This window comes from Aulonocara sp. 'chitande type north' Nkhata Bay, linkage group LG5 (assembly GCF_057382095.1).
Source record: "Aulonocara sp. 'chitande type north' Nkhata Bay isolate Kocher_YH1m ecotype deep benthic linkage group LG5, A_spYH_male_GT1.1, whole genome shotgun sequence".
Classification (NCBI taxonomy): domain Eukaryota; kingdom Metazoa; phylum Chordata; class Actinopteri; order Cichliformes; family Cichlidae; genus Aulonocara; species Aulonocara sp. 'chitande type north' Nkhata Bay.
The window spans coordinates 34,576,728-34,599,440 of record NC_141348.1 but is presented as its reverse complement, the minus strand read 5'-3'; the positions used below and the strand labels follow the sequence as shown (position 1 = coordinate 34,599,440).

The 22,713-nt window shown below is 38.2% G+C and overlaps 2 protein-coding genes across 4 annotated transcripts; both read left to right on the top strand.

Moving 5' to 3' along the window:
- The first annotated feature begins 121 nt into the window (after window positions 1-121).
- Window positions 122-4,506, top strand: LOC147331104 (uncharacterized). Its single transcript, XM_086294288.1, has 5 exons — window positions 122-241; window positions 734-897; window positions 2,914-3,194; window positions 3,647-3,730; window positions 3,844-4,506. Exons 2-5 carry the CDS (start codon window positions 782-784, stop codon window positions 3,972-3,974), a joined length of 612 nt encoding a protein of 203 aa, XP_086150414.1. The 5' UTR covers window positions 122-241; window positions 734-781; the 3' UTR covers window positions 3,975-4,506.
- A 5,218-nt stretch (window positions 4,507-9,724) lies between these two features.
- rem1 (RAS (RAD and GEM)-like GTP-binding 1) lies at window positions 9,725-21,221 on the top strand. Of its 3 annotated transcripts, none has more exons than XM_086293168.1 (7): window positions 9,725-9,837; window positions 9,917-10,309; window positions 11,304-11,420; window positions 14,626-15,005; window positions 18,152-18,234; window positions 20,259-20,478; window positions 20,584-21,221. In XM_086293168.1, exons 4-7 carry the CDS (start codon window positions 14,660-14,662, stop codon window positions 20,859-20,861), a joined length of 927 nt encoding a protein of 308 aa, XP_086149294.1. In that variant the 5' UTR covers window positions 9,725-9,837; window positions 9,917-10,309; window positions 11,304-11,420; window positions 14,626-14,659; the 3' UTR covers window positions 20,862-21,221. The 3 variants fall into 3 exon arrangements, with proteins under 3 accessions (XP_086149294.1, XP_086149295.1, XP_086149293.1); XM_086293169.1 differs by adding an exon at window positions 14,215-14,252 and having other exon boundaries at window positions 9,731-10,309; XM_086293167.1 differs by having other exon boundaries at window positions 9,731-10,309.
- Window positions 21,222-22,713: the final 1,492 nt, after the last annotated feature.

The following is a 22,713-nucleotide window of genomic DNA, read 5'->3' as shown; positions in this document are numbered from 1 at the left end:
ACAACAAGTGCTCCAAAAATTTGCAAACAGTAACACGTGGAGACTGCAGTATGCCTTGGAGTCATGTTTTTTTTTTTCATGTTTTCACATTAGCCATGTGCAGATTATCATTGTCACTAACCATGACTATCAGAAGAGTCCTGGCCTGGGAATGTTTACTTTCAACTTTCTAAGAATGGCACAGTTTCATTTCTAAGCAACAGAAAAAACTTCAGTTGCAGAATACCAACAACGGACATTGGTACGTAAACAGATTAGCAGAAAATGCTTTACAGCAGTGACTGATATGTGTACATGTGATAATATATTTATTTTAAACTAGATTACAAGTGTAGAAGTGTGCATTGTTCATCAAAACAACTACAGGCTATTAGTGGCTAGTGAACTAAGACTGTAAAGTGTGTCTCCCCTCCTACTGCTGCCTGTGACTGAAGCATCTTTGTATGTTTTTCATCGTGTCTTTGCTTTCTTTTCAGTCACATTGATGCTTTTGTCACCATTAAAATTTTATACATTTTCTCATGAGGATGAAATTGATAGCTTTAAAAGAGGAAAGGGAAAAAAAATTACTTTTTTCCCATAAAAAAGTAATTTGGGGCATAGATTCCTTAAACAGAATAAATCTTTAACCAAAACACCCTAACATAACATTTAGTCCTAAGAATTAAAGATCTAAAAAAATGTTCATGTTCAGTGTTATTCTACCTTTTCTACCTCTCAAACTGTTGTTTAGTGTGGAGATCTGCATCACATTGCTGCTGCCTGCTTTCCAAATATCGCCATGACAGTGCCTGAGCAGGTGACCTACGAAGTCTTCTGTTTATCCCTGGCAGCTCTAGTGCTGGCTGTGATTGAGCTCCTGCTGCTCTGTTGCGTCCTCAAACAAATCAGAAACAGGTAAAAGCAGCTGCCTCATAAAAATCAGCCGCTCAATTCTGCAATTCAGAGTTATTTAGATTTACACTGAACTACTATAATTCTATGTTTATTTTAGAGGTCACTTTAAACGTTCAATTATCAATAATCTCTGGTGTTTTTAGCGTGGTTCTTTTTGCAAGAACATATGTTTGTATAAACTGCTTTGATACAACTTTGGCATTGATTTTAACATTTCAGATTAGCCAAACTCGCTCTCCTATTTTTGACAAAGGCACAATTCAATTCAATTCAATTCAATTTTATTTATATAGCACCAAATCACAACAACAGTCGCCTCAAGGCGCTTTATGTTGTACAGTAGATCCTACAATAATAGATACATAAGACACTAGAGTCTTTGTATGTAATATTACAACTACCATGCTAAGCATTAAAACCACAACACTGGCTGACTTAATTCCCAGTTAGTGCATTTCTTACAATGGTGCAGCTAGCTCTAAACAGGAGTCATAGGAGTATTACAGTGTAAATAAGATTCATAAATCTCTGTTAGACCCAAAGTATGTGACTGCTTATAACTGAGGTGGCAAACAGGAAATTTAACCCATGGTCTTTAAAGGACACATAACAGAGAGATGTGGCTACTATGGCTACCTGCTCCCAACCAAGTTATATGTTCAGCATAATTTATCATGGATATTTAGCCAGGTAAAAGGATAAAAACAGCCATTGTTGCGACACTTTGACTTTAAACTTGACATGGCACACAAAGACATCCCATTGTAGTACTATCGACATGATTCGTGTGTCACAGTTGAGCCTATGTCCCAGCTACTGCAGTTCCAGCACAAGAGCTGTTATATGAAAATGCTGTTACTTAGACCAAATTATAATTTCAGCTTTGATTATGATCACTTGTTATTTCTAACAATACCCAGGTCTTTGTATTGAAACTGGATTGCACACCTGGTGAGGATTTGTTTGGATCTGTGTGTCTGCCTTAAATTCAATAACATGTGACATTGCAGGCAGCATTTATCCCTTCAGCGCTCACACTGAGGCCGAGCCTTAGTCAGAAAATGAATAGCCCTGGTAAGTAGGGCAGCCTGACATTAATTCAGCAGATGTAATGGTTGACCCAATCATGACCAGTCTGGTGACGTCAGTCTTTGGCTTGCATACTGGAGATGTGTAGACACTTCAAGACTTGTTGAGGTGGTGCAGTGGTTTCCTCCCACAGTTGAGGAATCTAAACTGAGACTGTCTCGTTCTATGTGTTAGCCTAACTGGTGATCTGCTCAAGTCTCAGGCAAACCTTTCATCAGATGGGGTAGGCTCCAGCTTACAGCAGCCCTCTGCAGGATAATGCCAGTATATCGAATGGATGGATATTAAATAGATTTAAGTATTTGGTTAAATGATATCTTAGGTTAAAATTATGACTTTTAAAGGAAATCTCCTCTGCTGTTGGTCAGTTTTTCCCAGGCTGGTTTACTAGCGTAAAAATGAATGAAAGTAGTGAAGTTAGTGAGCCCATGTTTTCTCAAAATGATTTTCCCTTTACAATGAATGTTTTATAACCTTTTTTATAGTATCTTACTGTTGGTATTACTGGATAATATAGTCCAAATTACAAAAATCTGTTACATTACAGATACCAACATGGAACTGACTCAAGGGGCCATAAAGGTCTGGCTGTGTGTTCAGTGGAGAAAAAAAGGACCCAAAAAGTAACTTTGAGCAGTGATTAGTCTCTCCCATATCCACTGACCTTGCTGTGTATTAAATAGTCTCTTACTGGATGGCAGGATTCAAGGAGAATATGAAGGTGTAATTACCCTTCAATGGGATTTTTATACTAGTATAGTCTGATTGGATGGATCCAGAGGACAGAGCTAGTTCTTGTGTTTCTTTTTCCAAGATGAAACAAATTCTCTAATTCAGACCTTAGGGAATATAGCTACAACGATGTAGAGACCACAAATATTGATCATCTCATTAGGTGTAAAAAATCGGTTGGATCTGATTCCTCAGAAACATCACCGAGATGCAGATCTCAGCAGAACAACCTAGTCGTAAACTGACTGTCAGAACCAAGCCCGACCATGCAGACCAGCTGCTGGACCACCTGCTGGACAGAGTGTTTCTCCAGGGGAATGCAGGACTAGCATCTGGAGGAGAATCCCCAGCGGACGTTGAATCACAAAATGGAGGAGAATTCAAGAAGGAAGTTGGATTAGAACCTCAGAAGAACCTTAGAGAAGGATCTGGATCATACCCAGAAGCTTCAACATCCACTTCTCATCCTCAAAGAGGTAAGTGTTACCAAATTCACTTCACTTTTTCATTGTCATAAGTAGTTAATATGCAGTCCAGAAATATAAATACATTTTAAAAAATGATAATTACGTTTAAAAAGTCAGGAATATATGTTTAGTCATCTGAATAACACAAACTAAAATGTGTCTCAAAGTCGAGCTGAAACCCCAAAATAGCTTCAATAGTCCTGAAATAGGCATTTGAACTGGCATGCAGTGAATTAAGTCAGACTGAATTAAATCTGTGATTTGGTGTAGTACAAATACTGGTTAATTTCTTCCAGAGTTTTAGTTGTTCCTTATTGACAGTGTGGAAGCATCGCCACCTCCTGTAACTAAAGGGAACTGCAGATTTTACAGTTTTGACTAATCTGGAAATACATACTGAAATGCTTCAGATAAGAAATGAATTTTGACTGAAGACTGATCCAGATTGTTCTCTCGTGCAGCTGTGAATCCTCTTCATAACAGACTGCAGCAGTGGTTCCAGGTGACTGCTCCTGGTCAACATGAGAAAAAAAGACATTTCAAAAGTTTGTATGAAATCCAAATTACATAAATCAAAAACTCAGCTGTTATTATATTTCCACATATTAAGTGTCATTTATTCATATGCTTCTTTTTGCTTTAATATCCTTCACTCCAGCTGCATCCCATCAAACATCTTCTGTGGATCAAACCAACAACACGTACTCGCAGCAGTTCCATGAATCCCAGCATGGCTCTTCCTCATCTAAGGGTCCTTCATCCACTGAATCCTCAGAGGAAGACAAGTAGCACGATGGGACAGAAGATCAGAAACACAAACACTGATCAGATTCTGAAAGAATCTGTCAAATAAAACAGCAGAGCATATAACAGTCATGTTGGCGACCTCACTAACACGCAGCATTAGAGGAAGAATTCTTGTTCTTTACTGAAGTTAAAGGAGTTACACCAAAATCTATAAATATCAGTTGTCTTTCTTTTAAAATGATCATTTAGAAAACTAATTTGGAATAATGTACAGCAGTATTAAAGGTGCCGAGTACAGAAAAGTGAGCATGGTATACAGTTATACATAAAATATGGTCAAATATGATACCAATTTTTGGGATAAATAAAGTTGGTAAATTTCTGTGTTACAGCAGCCAAAACGTTAAGCGTAACCTAGCACACTAAATCATAATCTAAAAAGAATACAATAAAAACTAAAGTGTGACTAAAATACATTAATGCATTTTAAATACAATAATGATGAGATCATTATCACTTGTAAATCAATGTGTGTGAATGTATCTGAAGCATAAACGCAGCATGGAAATGTTGTCCTGGGTTTCGGACACACTGAGTTTTCTTGTTCTGTCTCTTCCCCATGTTAAGTTTACTTTTACATCTGTGATTCTCTGCTTAGTTTTCGTTGCTTACTTCCTGTTTTACTTTATTAGTCAGTCGTCTTGTGTTTTTAATTATCTGTTATCATCGTTTTGTGTTTGCTGACATGGAATTATCTGGATTTTTTTGCCATTTCAGTTTATGGATTTTGTAACTCTGGGCCCTGAACTACAAAGCAAGTTCAACATACCAAGGGTATATTTCCATTATCTGTATCAACTGGCATTAACACTGGCAATCGCTATAAGCAGTCACATGAAACTATTATCAGCTTGCCAAGGCAACCCAGGGTTTTTCCTGCATATTCTCATGAAAGGGGCGGTGTTGCAGTGTCTGATCATTTAGAAGGGGCATTTTCTGGAACAGATGACTTCTCCTACACAGAAACTGTGTAACACAGAAACCTCTCAAGAAACTTCCAGTTGCTTTTCGTTCCAAGCTCCTTAGATTACTCTGACCTGGATGACTGAGAACCTCCACAGACAATGTGATGAATGCTGCAGAAAATCATTAATCTGGTGATTTAGCACACAAAGTGATAACAATTTAAATTCAGCTTAATTAGCCACTACGCTCTCTATGTTACTGTTTCTTTCTAAGGTGACAGACCCATTTAAACACTGAAGCTTAAATAATACTGCCCCACAGTTTAATAAAGGAGTTTGTCAGCATAGCCACCTTCTGACAGTTTTAGTTTTTATTCTCCCAGCTGCAGACTCAGAGATGTTTAAGGGTTTGGAAGATTATTTACAATCTGTTTTTTATATTTACAAGTTGGTCTATGTACAAATTTGATGTGAGATGAGCAAGTACAGGATAGGTGTCATACTTTAAGATGCTTATAGAAGAATACAACTATTTTTAAATTGTTTGCTCCAAATAAATATAACAAAGTCAAATAATAAAGAGAATCTAAGCTCCAGGGAGGCAATATAAATTGCCCCCTAAACCTAATAACAAGTTTGGTCACCCTTAGCAGCAACAGCTGCAATCAAGCATTACTGGCAATGAGTGTTTTACAGCACTGTGGAGGAATTTTGGGCCCACTCATCTTTGCAGAATTGTTGTAATTCAGCCACACTGGAGAGTATTCGAGCATGAACTGACTTTTTAAGGTCATGCCACAGCACCTCAAGCAGATTCATTTCAGGACTTTGACTAGGCCACTCCAAAGTCTTCATTTTGTTTTTCTTGAGCCATTCAAAGGTGGACTTGCTGGAGAGTTTTGGATCATTGTCCTACTGCAGAACTGTTACGGATTCAAATATTGGGGATGGATACAAGAGGAAAAACCAAAATAACAACACTGGTCCGGCCGGGTTGAGTCAAACGATGATTTTAATGATCACACTCGTGGGAGATGGACACCGTACGCAGACAGCATCAGATCTCAAAATGGTGGAGCATTGATCAAACTCTTATAGCCTCTAGTGGCCCCCACCTAATCATAAAAGCCTAAACATTCACATTCTTTCTCTCACACGGCGCCTAAGCTACGACCTTGGCTCCCTGTTTATCTGCTCCTGCTGAGATGGGGCAGAAAACTCCAGTATGTTCTGTTCTCTTCTAATCAGACAAATAAGGCGATGAATTTCTGCGAACAGTATTTCTTATAACTCAGCAGTATAATGCATCATAAAACAATATCATTCATTCACAATAAATCAGCAGTCTAATGTAATACAGTTTAACAAATGTAATAGTTATCACCTTCTAATTCAGGAGAATAATGCAAACTCAAACTACATAATAATTCAATCTTTAATTAGGGGTCTAACATGGCATAAAATAATATTATAATCTCACAGAACCCAAGTGCGCTTCAGCTTGAGGTCACAAAAAGACAGCTGGAAATTGTTATTTCAGTAATTACATTATATGTGGCATAGTATGACAATGTTTGAGACAGGACAGGCAGGTAAGAAAAAGGAAAGGGGGGAGAAAATGGGGAAAAATATAATAAATGGACAGAGCACAAATACAAATAGACATGTAGAGTGTATCACCAACTGCTGCACCTGTAAGAAAAAAAACAAGCATACAGCATGTCCACCCTAGCAGGAGAAGCAAGGACGCCCCAGATGGGCCACACTTGGACAAAGCTTCAGAGTCCCAGAGGACTAGAAGCAACAGGCAGTCGACCCCGCTAGAGACTGGCCACCCTGGTACAAGCCGAGAACAGTTTTTAGTTTTTCTTTTTGCTATATTTACTATAATTTGATTTTCACTGTGCAACTGAAGAAACATATTTAAAAACTCTCCGCTGCTTGACTTCCTCTGACCATGTGGTGGCAGCAGAACTCAATATCTGACTTACTACTAATACTCATACTACTGTCAGTGAAACATATGTACAGCTTGTTTAGTGGAACTAATCTACATGTATACAGACTCTATCTGGAATTTTCGTTAACCAAAGGAAAGGAATTTAGCCAAACAATTCAATATGATAAACAAAACGCAGCTTTAAACTTACAAATGAAAGCAGAAAAACATTCAACATGTTTCACTTTGTCTCCCGGAAATGTTTGATGATTACTTTAAGGTTTACAAAATGTCTCACATAGGATGATTTCAAAGTATAAGGTTAGGATCACTGGGCAGTAACTGTTATTTGACATTTGGATTAGATTTTTACAAAAGGAAAGAAATTAAAGTTAGCTTTATTGTCAGCTCCAATATGAAGAAAATTGTAGAAACATAGAAATAAAAAATACAAAAACCAAAATACACAAAGTAAAATAAGAAACTTAAGACAAGAAAATGCCATAAAAAAAACTGTGTGTAATAGAGTGAGTTGTATATTACAGGTATGATAATGTCCTTAATGTATGTTACCATTTACGGTAAATGTTTGGTTTTTTTCACATTCTGCAAATAAAAGAGACAAATTGATATGAATCGGCTGTCCACTAAACCTCTAAACCTTGCAGTGCAGGCCTGTCGCCCTCTACAGATTTTCAGTAAAGGAGTGCAAATCGAGCTCTCATAAGAGCTTAAAAATCAGGGTGATAAAATGAACCGTATGTTTGTTCTAACATAAACTTCATTTCCTACTAAATAGTTTTATCTCTTTTTTAGGTTGTGATAGATGTACTTTATTTGCTTTTACAGCTAGTAGCTCTTCTTTAAGAGTTCCCAGTAACTCTTGGAACTTTAGTGGATTATTTTTCTGTAACTTTGAAACTGAAACAGAGTTTTAAATGACAAAGAGGTGTCTTAGTTAAGTAAACATTTTGACAAGATAGCACGTATTTTCCTATTTTTTTATGCCACGTCTTTATTTCCATATTTTCATGAGCATTATCAAGTGTGACGATGTTGACGCTAGATTCCGTTTCATCTCAATATAAGCATAAACTTAAAAAGCATTTAACATTGTGCTTATAGGAAATCATATCTCAGCCTCTATGAGACAGATTTATGTCATGCAAACTTTTTATTTACATATCACAAATCAGTGGCAGAAGGACATGAGACACATGACTGATGATCAGGCATGGAGATCTGCCATATAACAAATTCCCGGACCATGCTTAACAGTAATGATGGCTGGGAAACCCAGTTTAAAATAATCCAGACTGCACGGCATATCACTGCTGTGGGGCAGTCTCAGCACACAAACCCTCTGTACGAAGTGCAATAAAATCTAGAACATGCATATTTTTTTTTAGGATTGTTCAAAGATCTAAAGCTTCTGAAAAGAAGTTAAAAAAAACATATTGACATGGTGCAGTTTGCACATGCCCTCCATCCACTGTATACTGTCATTTGATGTGGCTAAAAATAATGTTTATTTAATGTTATAGTAATTTTTTTTTACATAGCTAGACTGGTGATTCAATACTGGACCTCCCGGTATGTACCCATAATGGACGATTTGTATTACAAGATTCTGAGAATTCTTCCCCTGGAAAAACTGACATTCACCTTAGAGGACAATATTGAGGGATTTAATTAAATCTGGCAACTGGTGGTGGATTCAATCGACCTCTCTGGACTGGAATTTTGTACATGGTCTGATGTGACTAAGTCTGGCCATTGACTTCAAAATGGGGCACTTCGTCATTGGGGTACTCTGCTTTGTTGTGTACATCCATAGAATCTGCACAACAGGTTAATTGATATCCTGCTGTTTTTAGTCTGAACTGTTAGATTTTTAGTGTTTATTTGTTGATTGTTGGTAAATTTTCCTTTTAAAAGGAGAAGGTTAATAGCCACAACATAAGGAAAGGTTGTACTGTATAAAGCAAGTCTATTATTTTGATAAAAGCCTGCAAATAAAATTTGTTTTTTAAAGCCCTTTAAAGGCTTTTTGTTTTTAAAACAAGTGGAAACACTGAAAGCTTTCAACCAGCTCATAAAACTAATGATGGCATGAGTCTTCTATGAGCTGTCTACACCTGATTAAAGCCAGATGCAGTTCTCAGCGGATGGCAAAATCAAAAAGAGGGGGTAGAAAGGTAGAGTTGTTTTGGTCTCAAATCAGAAATCGATTAGATATGGACTAGCTGACTGATAAAGTTATGAATCAACTGTGCCAGACTGTGCTGTTTAGGAAACGACATTTCAAACAAATGGGAATGCACAGAGAAACTCCTCCTTTTATATTCAAACTCTTAACCTGAGGGGGTGGACAAAAGCTAAACATCTGCGATGTGTTGAGTTTCAGTCAGAACACTCACACTGACACAGAGGAAGTGAATTTTCCATCTCAGCTCATGTGTAAACTGTGGGAATCCATTTCTACCAGAGGTATAAAAAGTTAAGAATAATGAATATGAAAATATTCATGTTGAATACTTAATTTGAATATGATTTATCCCAACTTTGGCATGCTATTAAAGCTTCACATTTTTAAAATGATTCTTTCATTTCTACATGGAAGATCGTATAACGGCATCCTGTATTCTGGACCAACTGCAAGCAGCGTAAAGATGACTGTTCAATACCAAAGCACAGGGAATTACAGTAGTCCAGACAGGAAGTAACAAAATCATGAATAACTTTTTCTAGGAACTTTGGGTTATTCAAATAAAATGTAAGCAAAAAGCAGGACAATTGTTATTAGCCTACTCTAACTTCTGGATCTGAATTAAGCCTTCACTGAATGCCTTAAACCTGCTCGTTTCCCACTGACCAGCAGGGGGCGACTCCTCTGGTCTGTTTGTACAGAAGTTTTGTAGTGTGGTGTTTAGTGTTTTCCTTTTGATCTTGTTCATCTGCATCCTCCGCTACTACTCCATTTCAACTTCTTCCTGAACTAGTAAGGGTTCTAACATGAGAAATCCTAGATGAACTTGCTTATTTACTCTTAATATCGTTGGGTCTGGTTATCATTTCAGATCAGACATGCGACCCTCCCATCTCCAGACAGCTAACAAGAACTAGCTAAACAACAACATAAATATAAGCTAACGTCGTGCCAGCTAACGTCAGGTCCTAGAAACCCGAACGTCTTTAAGTACTTTTCTCACCAATCCATCTGTCGATCTCCTGCTCCCTTCTCCTGTCACTCGGGAACAAGAGATACTTAAACTCCTCCACTTGTGGCAGGAACGCGTCTCTGACCTCGGCTGTGAACTGTTCCAGTGCGAGCTGGAGGCCATTACCCAATGAAGCCAACAGAACCACGTCATCTGCGAAAGGCAGAGATATCCTTAAGTCTTAATTCATCATTTTAACTCACCAGGACTACTAGCTACTAATCCATACAAAACTGGCGACTTCATCAACTGGTAGGTAATAATGTGTTATTTTTGTCCCCTCCATGTCAATTTGGATATTTCCATTATGAAATTACCCCAATGGAGCAAACTACAACTTATACTTAGTGTTAGTACGTCGACAGGGTGGTGTCTCAAAACATATTTAACAGTTTGTGCTCCTACTGTGAATGAACTTCCTGTATTTGGTCAATACATGCAACTTGTCTTGCCTCAAACTACACGTGACGAAATTCTTCAGCTGTGACATCAACATTTTATCACGCAAACACTAAACAATGCCACAACAACATGTGGTTTTACCTGTATTAACTGGAAAAAAAAATAGCCTCAGAGCTGAAATATTTCTCTGCTAACCTAAAAATCAGCTGTTTTCATTCCTTAGAAAGGCATTAAAATTATATCTTCAGTAGTTAGGGAGCTGATAAATTGCCATTAATAAACTGGTAAATGGACTGGTACTTACATAGCACCTTTCTACTCAATTTGACCACTCAAAGCACTTTGTAAGTCTGTTTTATCTAAACCTAAGCAGAGTAAAAATAAGCCTGATATTTGGTCTCCTTAGCATCCTTAAATTATTATTTCAATCATAGGATTAAACATGTTTAATATAAGTGTCCACCATTATAACATATGAGAGAAAATTAGAGCAAGTATTGTCTGTATCTTTTATTTCTATGTAACCAGAATTTTAAAAAAAGTTGTCATATCAATTGTAAACTAGACTATTCCAACTGAGCTGTTTTGTTACTCCAGACTGTGTCTTTTAGGTCAAACAGGAAGTGACCAAAATGTTTTCCTAAACCGCCTGCCCTCCACACTGATAAAACTCTCTCTCTCAAACGCACACACACACACACACACACACACTCCCTCCTCAGATATCTGTTTCTCCTCTGCTGTCACTCTGAGACACACACACATACACACACACTGGAGGAGGTAGATAACCGTGATTCCACTGCTGAATTTTTAACGCTGTTGTGGAACTTTTTTTTTCTAGGCGGGTTACTGTGGCACCAGGGTACTGTTACACTGACAGAGTCAGAGAGACAGGGTTCAGTTCAGTTCTGTTGTTTACTGAAGCTGGACGGAAGCAGCTGTGCATGGAGTGTATATGGTAAGTCTCTCTATCTATCTATCTATCTATAGACATGCTGTGTGTTTTGTCCTGTTTTTAGCTATTAGTCATATAATAAACGAGTTTTAGATATTTCATTCAAAAAAACTTCACTTTCAGAGCTAAAATCATGTTTGAAATAGTTCTCATTCTTTCAGTTTGTTTGGTTTGCTTTAAGTAAAACCAAATAATGTTGTTCATCACCTCTTATTAACTAGTCAAGTACAGTTATTTGGTCTGTATATTGTATGTATTACATGAGCGATTTGTTACTGCTCATCCTTAGCTTCAAGTTTATCCGTTCTGTGGGACTGGTGATGCTGTAACTTTTTAATTGCAACCAACAGCTTTCACCTGGTCTGCCCGGCCTTCACCACCACTAACTGTTGTACTTGGCACCTTCAAATGTGTTAATTATTCATTATAGGAGGGATTTTGTGTGTCTCTGCTCTCTGGTGCATAGGAGAAGTCGCTTTTGGTTCCTTCTTTGATCTCTAGCTAGATTTTGGAATTGAGACCTAAGTTTGACATTTTCCAGAAGGTTTCTTGAGTTTATATGTTTTTAGGTTTGTAATTTTGATTCCCATCTGTGATGTTTGTTATAATAGTATTAATTGTCTCAATGCATTTGTTTTCACAGAGAAATCAAATTAAACAAAGTTTTGGGTTTCTTTAACTCATTTTTAACAAAGAATGACATGACTGAATGAAATGCATGAAGTGTTGTGTATGATAGTGATACGTGATACCACAGAATACATGGAAATGTAATGAAGGTGTAAATTTTGTCTGAAACTGCAATCACTGTACAAATTGTTCACAAATTTCTTAATTGGCAAGGGCATGTTATTTGTTGTGTTGTTCCCTAGCAAAGTGCTTTCTCCTGTACATAAATCAGTGAGTGAGGTCACTCAGACACCACTTCAAAAATGCATTTATTAAAAAAAAAAAAAAAAAAAAACTACTTTAAAACAAACACTATTTAAGGTTAGCTCGGCAGCTATCTGTCCACAGCAAAGTTATCACATTTTGAGTCCTTCTATGGCCTTGCAATCTTTTAATAATCCCTAAAAATAATCAACTGTACTTTCAGCTTTTAATTTACCTGCACGCAGACATATAGCCTGTATATAAATGATGGACATAGTCACTATAAAGTCACTCACTAATTTGTGGACACCTATTTTTAAGCAACAAGGTGAGCTTTTGGGCCGTCATGATCATAGGTTTTTTTAAACCACATGTCACGGGTGAGGGGTGGACGTCACTGAGAACGAACGAAGTACTTTTGAAAACTTACTGAATGAAAATCATGTTGCCATAAATTAGACTTTAAATTAGCTCAGTGGCTAATTTAAAGTAAATTGTCATCATCACATGTTGTAAGCTGCAAACTAATTTTCTCCTGCACTTTATACAGCATACAATCAGATTTATTTTTTAAAATCAAAGCAGTGGTGACTGCTGGCCATTAAAAAAAAAAATCCAGATATGAAGTTTTCATGAATTGGCATCACCTTTCTGATCTGTAGGCTCTTTCTATGCATTCACTGTCCATTGTATTAGGTACAACTTTTCACCCACTCAAATATCTAATCAGCCAATCACATAGCAGTCAACATCAGAAGAAAGGTCATTTAAGTGCCTTTAATGCAGCATGGTTGTTGGTGCCAGATTGGCTAGTTTGAGTATTTTGGAGACTACTTATCTACAGGGATTGAATGGTCTGAAAAACAGAAACTATGCAGTGAGCTGTGGGTCTCTGGACAAAAATACCTTGTTAATGTCTGAGGTCAGAGGAGAAACAACTCAAATAAACACTGGTTATAATGATATGCAAATTTGCATCCCGTTGAATCTTGAAGCAGATGAGTTGTAAAAACACAAGACCACACCAAGTGCCACACCTGTCAGCTAAGAAGAGGAAATGGAGGCTAAAATTTGCACACGTTCACCAAAGTTGTAGAGTAAAAGACTGGAATAACATTTTCCTGTCCGGTGAATCAGGGTTTCTGCTACGACTTTTGGATGAATTTGGCGTAAACAATATAAAAACCATACATCCATACTGCTTTGTATTACCAGTTTATGCTGGTGGTAGTAGGGTTGTGATGGTATAAGGGGCGTTTTTCTTTGCACACTTAGGCCTCTTAGTACCGAGCATTGTTAAAACAGCACAGCCTACCTAGGTAGGCAAAAATGGAAGTTCAATCTGGTACTAGGTGTATCTAATAAACTGTCTAAGTGTAGTCTATAGCAGCGGTCCCCAACCCCCGGGCCTCGGACCGGTACCGGTCCGTGAATCGTTTGGTACCGGGCCGCGAGAGTTGAGGCTCAGGTGTGAAATGTATAGTTTTCAGGGTTTTTACCGGTTTTCAGCGTTATTTTGTTAGCGTTTTTTATCGTTTACTCCGTTTTCCTTGGTCTTTTCACGTGTGTTATGAATACATTTTCTTTTTTTCGGTACCGGTACTAGTTTTATTTTGTTGTATTTATCCGCGACACTTTAAAGGCCGGTCCGTGAAAATATTGTCGGGCATAAACCGGTCCGTGGCGCAAAAGAGGTTGGGGACCGCTGGTCTATAGTATCTTCATTAAAGACTGAAGCACTACTGCTAAAACCTACGATCAGTGAAATTAAAGATGAATGAAGTTAAAGATGAATTTGTATATATTGTTTCTGTGTTTTGTCACCATATAATCCAATAATACAGCTGAGCTCTGAGAATTCAGATTAACTAAATAAACTTTTTTTCCTCTCTACAATATATCCTGACCACCATAACTTCCCCAGCTGTCACTGCCACAATCCCTCTGGATACACTTGTGGAGGTCAGTCTATAAAACCAGGCAGGAAATCCGGAGAACACAGTCACGCTCTCCTTTTGAAATACTGTTATTTATTTAACCTTTTTTTTTTAACAAGGAAATCTCTGGTGCTTTATTATGCATTTTATAGTGTAGAGTAGTTAACATTATGCCACAAAAATAGACTACGCTTTTAGCAAACAAATGAAGGTCTTGCTGTGTTTCTCCACCTTCTCTGGTGTAAACCTAAAAACAGAGCGCATTTCTACATCACTGTGGCAAAAACAGAGGTGGTTATTTGGGAAAGACAACAAATTGCCTCTCTGAAAAAGTTTGCAAGGACCTTTTTGGACCAGATTTTCCTCTGAACCATTAACAGTCTTATTTCCTCCCTCAGGCCCATCCTGTCCTAATGCCTTTACCGTAGGAACATGACCCTCAACACCCAGAGAGAGAAGGAGCCCCTCCAAAGGCGAGGCAGCACTCCAGTTCATCCCCTTTACCAGCAACCGCCTTGGATCCCCAGCAGCACCCAACCCAACCCAGAGCAGCCCCGTCCCCAGCGCAACCACCCCCCTCTGGGACAGTCAGCGTCCTACCACCCTGGAGACAAGTCCCTCCATTACCGTGCCCAGTGGAGTTCAGACTCTGATGATGACTCACAGAGTGATTCGGACTGTGTTTACAGAGTAGTGTTGCTTGGTGATCATGGAGTCGGAAAGACTAGCCTCGCAGGAATCTTTGCCGGGATAACAGACAAGGATGAACAACCTGGAGGTGGGACATTATGAGTGCTCGTTTTTTAAGTGCCTGGTGGTCATTACATCTAAATCGTCACACTTACTCATAGTTTTTAGTTAGTTAAGATAGTTAATTATTATTATTAGTAGTAGTAGTATAGGTGTTGTTTAATTTAGTTGACAGGGTTAAAGTTTCCCGAAAAATGATGGACTTAACACCTTGAAAGATGTTCTTTCTGTTCAATATTGTAAAAAAATAAACTATTTCAGTTCAGTGCACATATTCAGGGTATTTTACAGGTAGGGTTCCTCTAGTCTTCTTGGAGAACTTGTCAGAGGATTCAAGCAGTCTCTTTGTTTTCATTGTCTTCATATGATCCCAGACTAACTTCATGATGTTAACTCAGCCCCATAAGAACAAATGGAGATGTATGTTACCCTTTGCTGCGCAATACCATAATGTCAAATCAAAAATGCTGCAAAGTTTTAGCACAAGCCACAGATATGTTAGGCCAGTCACTCCTAGGAAGTTTCTCCGTTTGTGGATGTTAGCTCTCACCACAGATCGATAGAGTCCCAAAGCTTTAGAAATGGCTTTACGCCTTCCTAGACCGACAGATGAAGGACTTTGTTTCTCTGCTGTTCTTGAGTTTCTTTTCATGGTGGCTGCAAAGCTTTAGCACAAGCCACAGATATGTTAACTGACAACTGACTCTGTATAAATAGAAATTAGCCAAAAGGATTCCTTAACCACAGACAATTTTTAACCATGCTTTCACAATCTTTCACACTCAGACTCAGTGCACGGTGGATCAGCACACACTTTCTGTCTCTGACTTTGTTGTGAGATCAACCTTGGCTGGCCTGAGATCGATCATCTGTCACGTGTTGACTGGCCTCAGGCCATAATTGATAAGCTGCATCGATCAGGTGATAGTCTGACGTGATGCGAATGGTCATACATCCATGGGTTTACATGTTTTGTTTTGTTACTTTTGTTTTTTGTTGTTGGTTAATCACTGATTGGCCTTTTTTTTATCTTTTCAAAGTGATCTTTTATTTGCCTCCAACATCCATATAATTTGTGCGTAATTGTTTGATTTTCAGAGAGATGAATGCAAAAAGGCTTCTTTTCTGAGTAATTCATAGCACAGACATTACAGAGTATTATTCCAACGAAACATACAGAACATTTTGAAACATTAACATTTTGGCTTTTTTCTGTTTCATTTTTATGTGGGTTGTGCTGTCAGGGTTTACCTTATTGTTGTCTCTTTTTGGTCCACCATGTTGTTTATTATTTTAGTCATAGCTCTAGGGCTAACAGAGATGTTCAGCTGCTTCTGTCAGTGCTCCACTTTGGTTCAAACTAAAATCTCTGGACTAGATTTGGGTGATCTCGCTATAGTCCAGTCAACACTGAGACTGAGGGACAGGTTCAGGCTCATGTTAGGGTAACACTATCCACCTTTCATGTTGCATAGTGTGTGCGACCCATACACAATAAAGAAGCAGTACTGCTGCTGTAGCCTTATGTTCCAAAAAGGACAAAGAGGACAAACTAACTGTTACTGGTATGAAAAAGAAAAACAGCCAAGGGAGTTTATTTCCCCCTTCAAACATAAAAAGAAAAAAATACACCATCAGGAGAATCTCCAGCTTGTTCACCTACAGCCTAATTTCTGAGCATAGCTTGACACATAATAATTGAACATGTAACTTTTGCCTGCATTTTTTTCCTCTTTGCTTTCTTTACTGCTGCTTCAGTATGTTTGTATACGTGCAAAATGCAACAACTGTCCACCCTAGACACACAGCTCAGTTTTTCACGCATCCAATGAAAATGAAGTTGAGGAGAGGTTATATACTAGCATTTCTGAAAATGCACAATTCTCTGCATTGCCCTTTAATTCAATATCAACCAATAGATTATGTTTTATAGATCAGTGTTGCTGCTCACACGCATTAATTTCAAAGAGGGCAGAGGGTTTTCCGGCGTGGACTGAGCAGCTCAATCTGATTAAAGTCCGGACTGTGACAAAGCCACACTTGCTGGTGTGTTCTTGATCATTGTCCTGTTCAATTGCACTTGAGTCTCAGGGCGCAAGCTTGATGGCCAGACATTCTCATTCAGGAATTTCTGATGGAGAGCAGAATTCATGGTTCCATCAATTACGGTAAGTTGTCCAGTTCCTGAAGCAAAGCATCCCCAGAACACCACACTACCCTCACATTTGTCTGACTGTTGGTATGATGTTCTTATGAAATGCTGTTATTTTTATGCCAAAATGCTCAACTTTTGTCCAGAGAATGTTTTCCCAAAGTCTTGAGGACCATCAAGATGTGAGACAAGCCTGTGTGTTCTCTATGATTAGCAGTAGTTTTTGCCTTAGAGTTTTCCCATATATGTCTTTTAGTCTCTTTCTGACTTTTGAATCATGAACTCCGACCTTAACTGAGCCAAGTGAGGCCTACGGTTTGTTAGATGTTGTTCTGGGTTCTTTTGTCATCTCCTGGATAAGTCGCTGATCTGCTCTTGGAGTAATTTTGGTAGGCCGGTCACTTCTATGAAGTTTCTCCGTTTGTGGATGTTAGCTCTCACCACAGATCGATAGAGTCCCAAAGCTTTAGAAATGGCTTCACGCCTTCCTAGACCGACAGATGAAGGACTTTGTTTCTCAGGTGTTCTTGAGTTTCTTTTGATGGTGGCATGGTGTATTGGTTTTGATCTTTTAGCCTACTTTACTTCATTAAACAGATTTTATTTAAGCAATTTCTTGAGTCAACAGGTCTGACTGTAATCACTGATAAATCTGATTATCAAGGAGGACAATTACTTTCACACAGGGCTGGATAGGTTTAGCTTTGTACTTTAAAAACTGTATTTTGTCTAATATTAAAATTAGTTTCATGGTGTGAGACATTTAAATATAATGAATGACCAAAAAACAACAACAACAAAGGGGCAAATACTTTTTCACAGCCCTGTAGGAGCTGATATCCTTTAGCCACAGCTGCTCTTCGGTACTTTCAGTGCCAATTAGCAAGTGTCAGCATGCAAACACGCTAAAATGCCAAACAAAATAAAAACCGACATGTGAGCGCGTTAGCATGCCGATCACAGCGTTTAGCTCAAAAGCAAGTTCTCAAACCTGTCTTTTTTGTATTTATTGTATGTTACAGAAGACACATATGAGAGGACACTGACAGTAGATGGAGAGGAAACGACGCTCATCGTCATGGACAACTGGGAGAACGACAAACTGGTACAGTGTGTTAATATCAATATAGTAACTAAAACTAGAAAGTACATTTGGTTTATATCACTCATTGAAAAGTGCTTTTCAATAAAATGATTTTACATAAAAAACAATAAGGAGCCTAAAAAAATCATGCTACATACATTCATGCTGTTTACATAAAATAACATATCCTCTAACCAAAATTGCAGATATCAGCAGTTTCTAAAAGATGGAGAAAAAAAACATATTTAAAGACAGTTACAGAGTCTTGAAATGACAGCAAAGGCACCAGTGATCTGGAAGTAGGCTTAATGATCGGGACGTAACATGTCTACCACATACAGCATGGCTGCACGTGACCATTTAAGGTTTTAAATATAAATAGTGCAACTTTACACTGGATTCTGTAGAGCACAGTGAGCCAGTGCAAGGCTGCCAACGCTGGAGTAATGTGATCTCTCTTTTTTGTCCCAGTAATTAATCTGGCTGCAGCATTTTGAACTAATTGCAGACCAGCAAGAGTGACTGACTAACTCTAGTATACAGTGCATTAAAGTAGTCCAGTCTACAGGTAACAAAAGCATGCATAACCCTTTGCAGATCTAGTGGTTTAAAAAAATTATTTTAGTATGGAGAATGTTCTGAGCTGAAAGAAAGTTTTTAACCACAGCATTGATTTGTTTGTTGAATTTCACATTTTTCTAAAAGATTTTTCCATTGGTTTTAACCTCTATTTCATTAAAAGGGTAGTCAAAGATACTTTTAACCTCTCAGTTAAAAGTGGAGAGACAAACAATATGATCTCTGTTTTGGACTAGCTCAGCTGCAGAAAACTGAGACATCCCAATTTTCTATACCCAAAAAGCCCTTATTGAGCCTTATTATGGTACAGTGATTTCCAAAATTCAAAGATAAATACAGCTGCAAGTTATCTGCACAATGAAAAGAGATATAATACTGAAAATAAAACTAAGAGATTAACAAAACTGAATTAAATAAAAAGCAAAAACTAACTAAAATAGCATCGTGTACCTACAAAACAAACTAAACCAGCAATGTATAGGAAATGTGTTTAGTTGCAGTCGGGTCAGATTTGGTAGCACAACCAGCTTCTGTGAATCTGTTCATTAAGATGAGGATGTCAGTATTACTGTGTTTCAAATGTTTCCATTGTTTGGTTGTTTTTTGGATCGCTCTGAACTCCTTAAATCGTTTAATCTCACAGACAAACACTATGCTACAAACACTACACTTTATTTAAAAAAACAAAAATTATTGTGGAAACTAAGCGACAGTTTGAAACTAAACTGAACTCAAAACCACGGTGTGTCCGTGTGTTACAGAGTAAGGCTGTAGGGCAGGCCAGGAAATTTACAGTGTTTGAATCTCTGGGTTTCACAGCCACATAAAAAAACAATAACAATGGTAGGGAACTGTGTCGAGATGATAATATTTTTTTTTAAACAAACTTTTCCTATGTTGATTAAGGTTTTATTTTAGGATCTCTAAAACATAAACTTGTCGCTTTGACACAGCAAAATGAATTTTACCAAAAGAAATAAGATATGGTTGATAAAAAACTACCACAAAAAGTAAACATCTCAAGGTGTGCACAAATACAAATAATATGAACACGTGTGTCAGTAAGTTTGTTTTTTTCACATTAATGTGAAATTCAGAACAAAGTGTTCTGTTGGAGCAAATTTCATGACTAAATTTAACAAACATGTTGCAAATGCCCTAAAATGTACTAAAAAGCCTGTACAATAAAGTTCTTTCTACCTTGGTACCATTAAAAAAAGATTCTTGAGCTGCAAAGCAGTATAATTTATAGTGGCCATTTGCATAGCTCTCTGGTTATGCGTAGAGGATTATGAGTTAAACCAGTGCAGGGGCTACAGACATGTGTGCAGTGTAAGTCACTAAAAAAGTTGGACAACTTTGTCCAGCACAAGCAGCTTAAGAAGTAGGCATTCATTATGTGAGTATTCACAAAGAAGCTGATAACATCTGATTTAAAGTCTGGGTTCAACCTTCTCTGTGTTTAGGTTTCCTGTCAGGAGGGGGAGGATGGCCCCTCTCACAATGACTGTCTGAAGGTGGGGAGTGCTTACGTCATCGTCTACTCGGTCACCGACCGCTCCAGCTTTGATTCTGCTGCTGAGCTCCGCATCACGCTCCGACGTACCCGCCAGGCCGAAAACCTTCCCATCATCCTCGTAGGAAACAAGAGTGACTTAGTCCGATCGAGAGAAGTTGCTGTGGAAGGTGGAGTGCAAGTGCAAGACGTACATAAAAACAAATAAAAACTACAAAAGTACTAATAATGAATTCCTGCTACTATATTAATATGTCTGTGTCATTTATCCCCAGAGGGCCGAGCATGTGCAGTCGTGTTTGATTGCAAATTCATTGAGACGTCAGCGTCGCTTCAGCACAACGTGACCGAGCTATTTGAGGGCGTGGTCCGACAGATCCGCCTTCGTCGAGACAGCACCGAGGCCATTCAACGCAGGCGCTCCGTTTATAAACGGAAAGAGAGCCTCACTTGTAAGGCCCGGCGCTTCCTGGACCGACTGGTGGCACGTAACAACCAGCGCATGGCAGTGAAAGTGCGGTCCAAGAGCTGCCACGACTTGGCCGTTCTGTGAATTTGTCCGCCAGCAAGTTTTTTGACTCACTAGAGCTCTCTCTGGTCGTGATAATAAGGACGTTAGAGTCTCCGGTGATTCTAACGCGCAGCGCCAGACAAGTTCAGCAGTGAACTACATCAGACAGTAACATAGTTACTATGATCCTGTTGATCATGTTTGAGCATCTGGTGTTAACATTTGTGGAACTATAACAGCAGATGACTTAAATATTGAGCTACCAAACAGTTAAGTGTTCAATGTTCATTGTGATAGTGTGTTCAGTGTGTGTGGATCATGTGTCGCTTGTGTTGTTTTCCTGAGGTTTTGACTGTTTTTAGTTCCCCACTGTGCAGAATAAAGTCTTAATTAAGTCTTAAAGGAATTGTAATCTCAAAATCACATTTTTCACAAAGAACATGATATTGATATGTTATTATTTATGATGATGCCATATTTGTTTCCAAGTTAACTCCTTTTTTGAAAATTATTTGAATTTACTAACTGCTTTTTGTGTCTATTTTTAAAGGATGCATGTGGCCACTGTGCCATCAACTCAGACTGTCACTTGGTTTTTGAAACCAGTGATGTCCATAGTTAGAAAATGGAGTGCTAGACAGCTTAGTTAACAAGCTAAATCCACAAGACATGTAGCATCATAGCACAGATGTAGATTCCTGCTGATTTGAGTTTTCACTCACCAACTCAACAGCACCCTACTGAATAGGGTGTAGTCTTATTAGACAACAATCAATTCTACCGGAAATTTAAAAGCCTCCGACAGGACACCAACACTGCAAACATGGTGAAGAAGTCAATTTCACTGACTTGAATAAGAAGATGTGGTGTGAAAACAGATACCAGATATTACCTGTGTTGGTACACCTCAACTTTAAGCCCTAAAATTGAAAAGGATTTTTTAAAATCATCTAACCACCATGAATGGTGGATGGATGATTGGCATTTTAAGCGCCAATCTCCGGATTTGCTTCTTAATACCTGAAATTTGTTCAGAATTTGGCTCTTCTGCTTTCTCATCTAATATAAGCTGCTAACATTAGCAATTTCAGTTAACTAGCGTAAGCCAAGCACTGGCGCATCATAAACTAACATTAACTAACATTTTGTTGGGTTACAGGTTAAATTTGAAAAAGCAAAGGACACACACACACAGTGTACGCAGTTTCATATTTGTTTTCAGAGTGTACAGTTTCATTTATTTTGAAATATACTAGTTAAATATTCTCATCCGATTTATTCTTTCCCTCCAGTTAAAATCTTTTCTCTGCAGGAGACCCAGGGATCAAATCTGTGTTTCACTTCACATAAACACACTGTCAGGCCTGCTGGATATTTACTGTTGTCTTGGTGAGCTGTGGCCCATTGAAGAAGAGTTTGTTTACTGAGAGGTCGCCATGACGACACAGTCACATCTTGACATCTCTGTATGGTTGACATAAAGCAGGTGAGTGTTTGGGATGGTGACTTTTTATGGGATTGAACCTAACATCTACCTGCTGGAAACACACAGTACTTACAGCAACTCCCAGTTTCCACTGTTAAAATATGAATGTTGTGAGCACAAGTAAGACAGACATGAAGGATTATGAATATGCAACCAACACGGATGTACCTGCATGCAAGCCTCCAAAAAATATATATATTGACTGGTTGAAAAGCAGGTTGTAATGGAGAGAGAGCAACAACAAAGACAAAAACGATATTTTACTTCAGGAGCTAATTTAAGGGATCAGTTGTCCCACATATTTTTGACACTGCCCCCTGGTGACAGTGCACAGCTACTACACATAGACAAAGGCCTGAAAAACTCTAAAACCACTTTACACTTTACAGGCCACATACAGCCCACTTT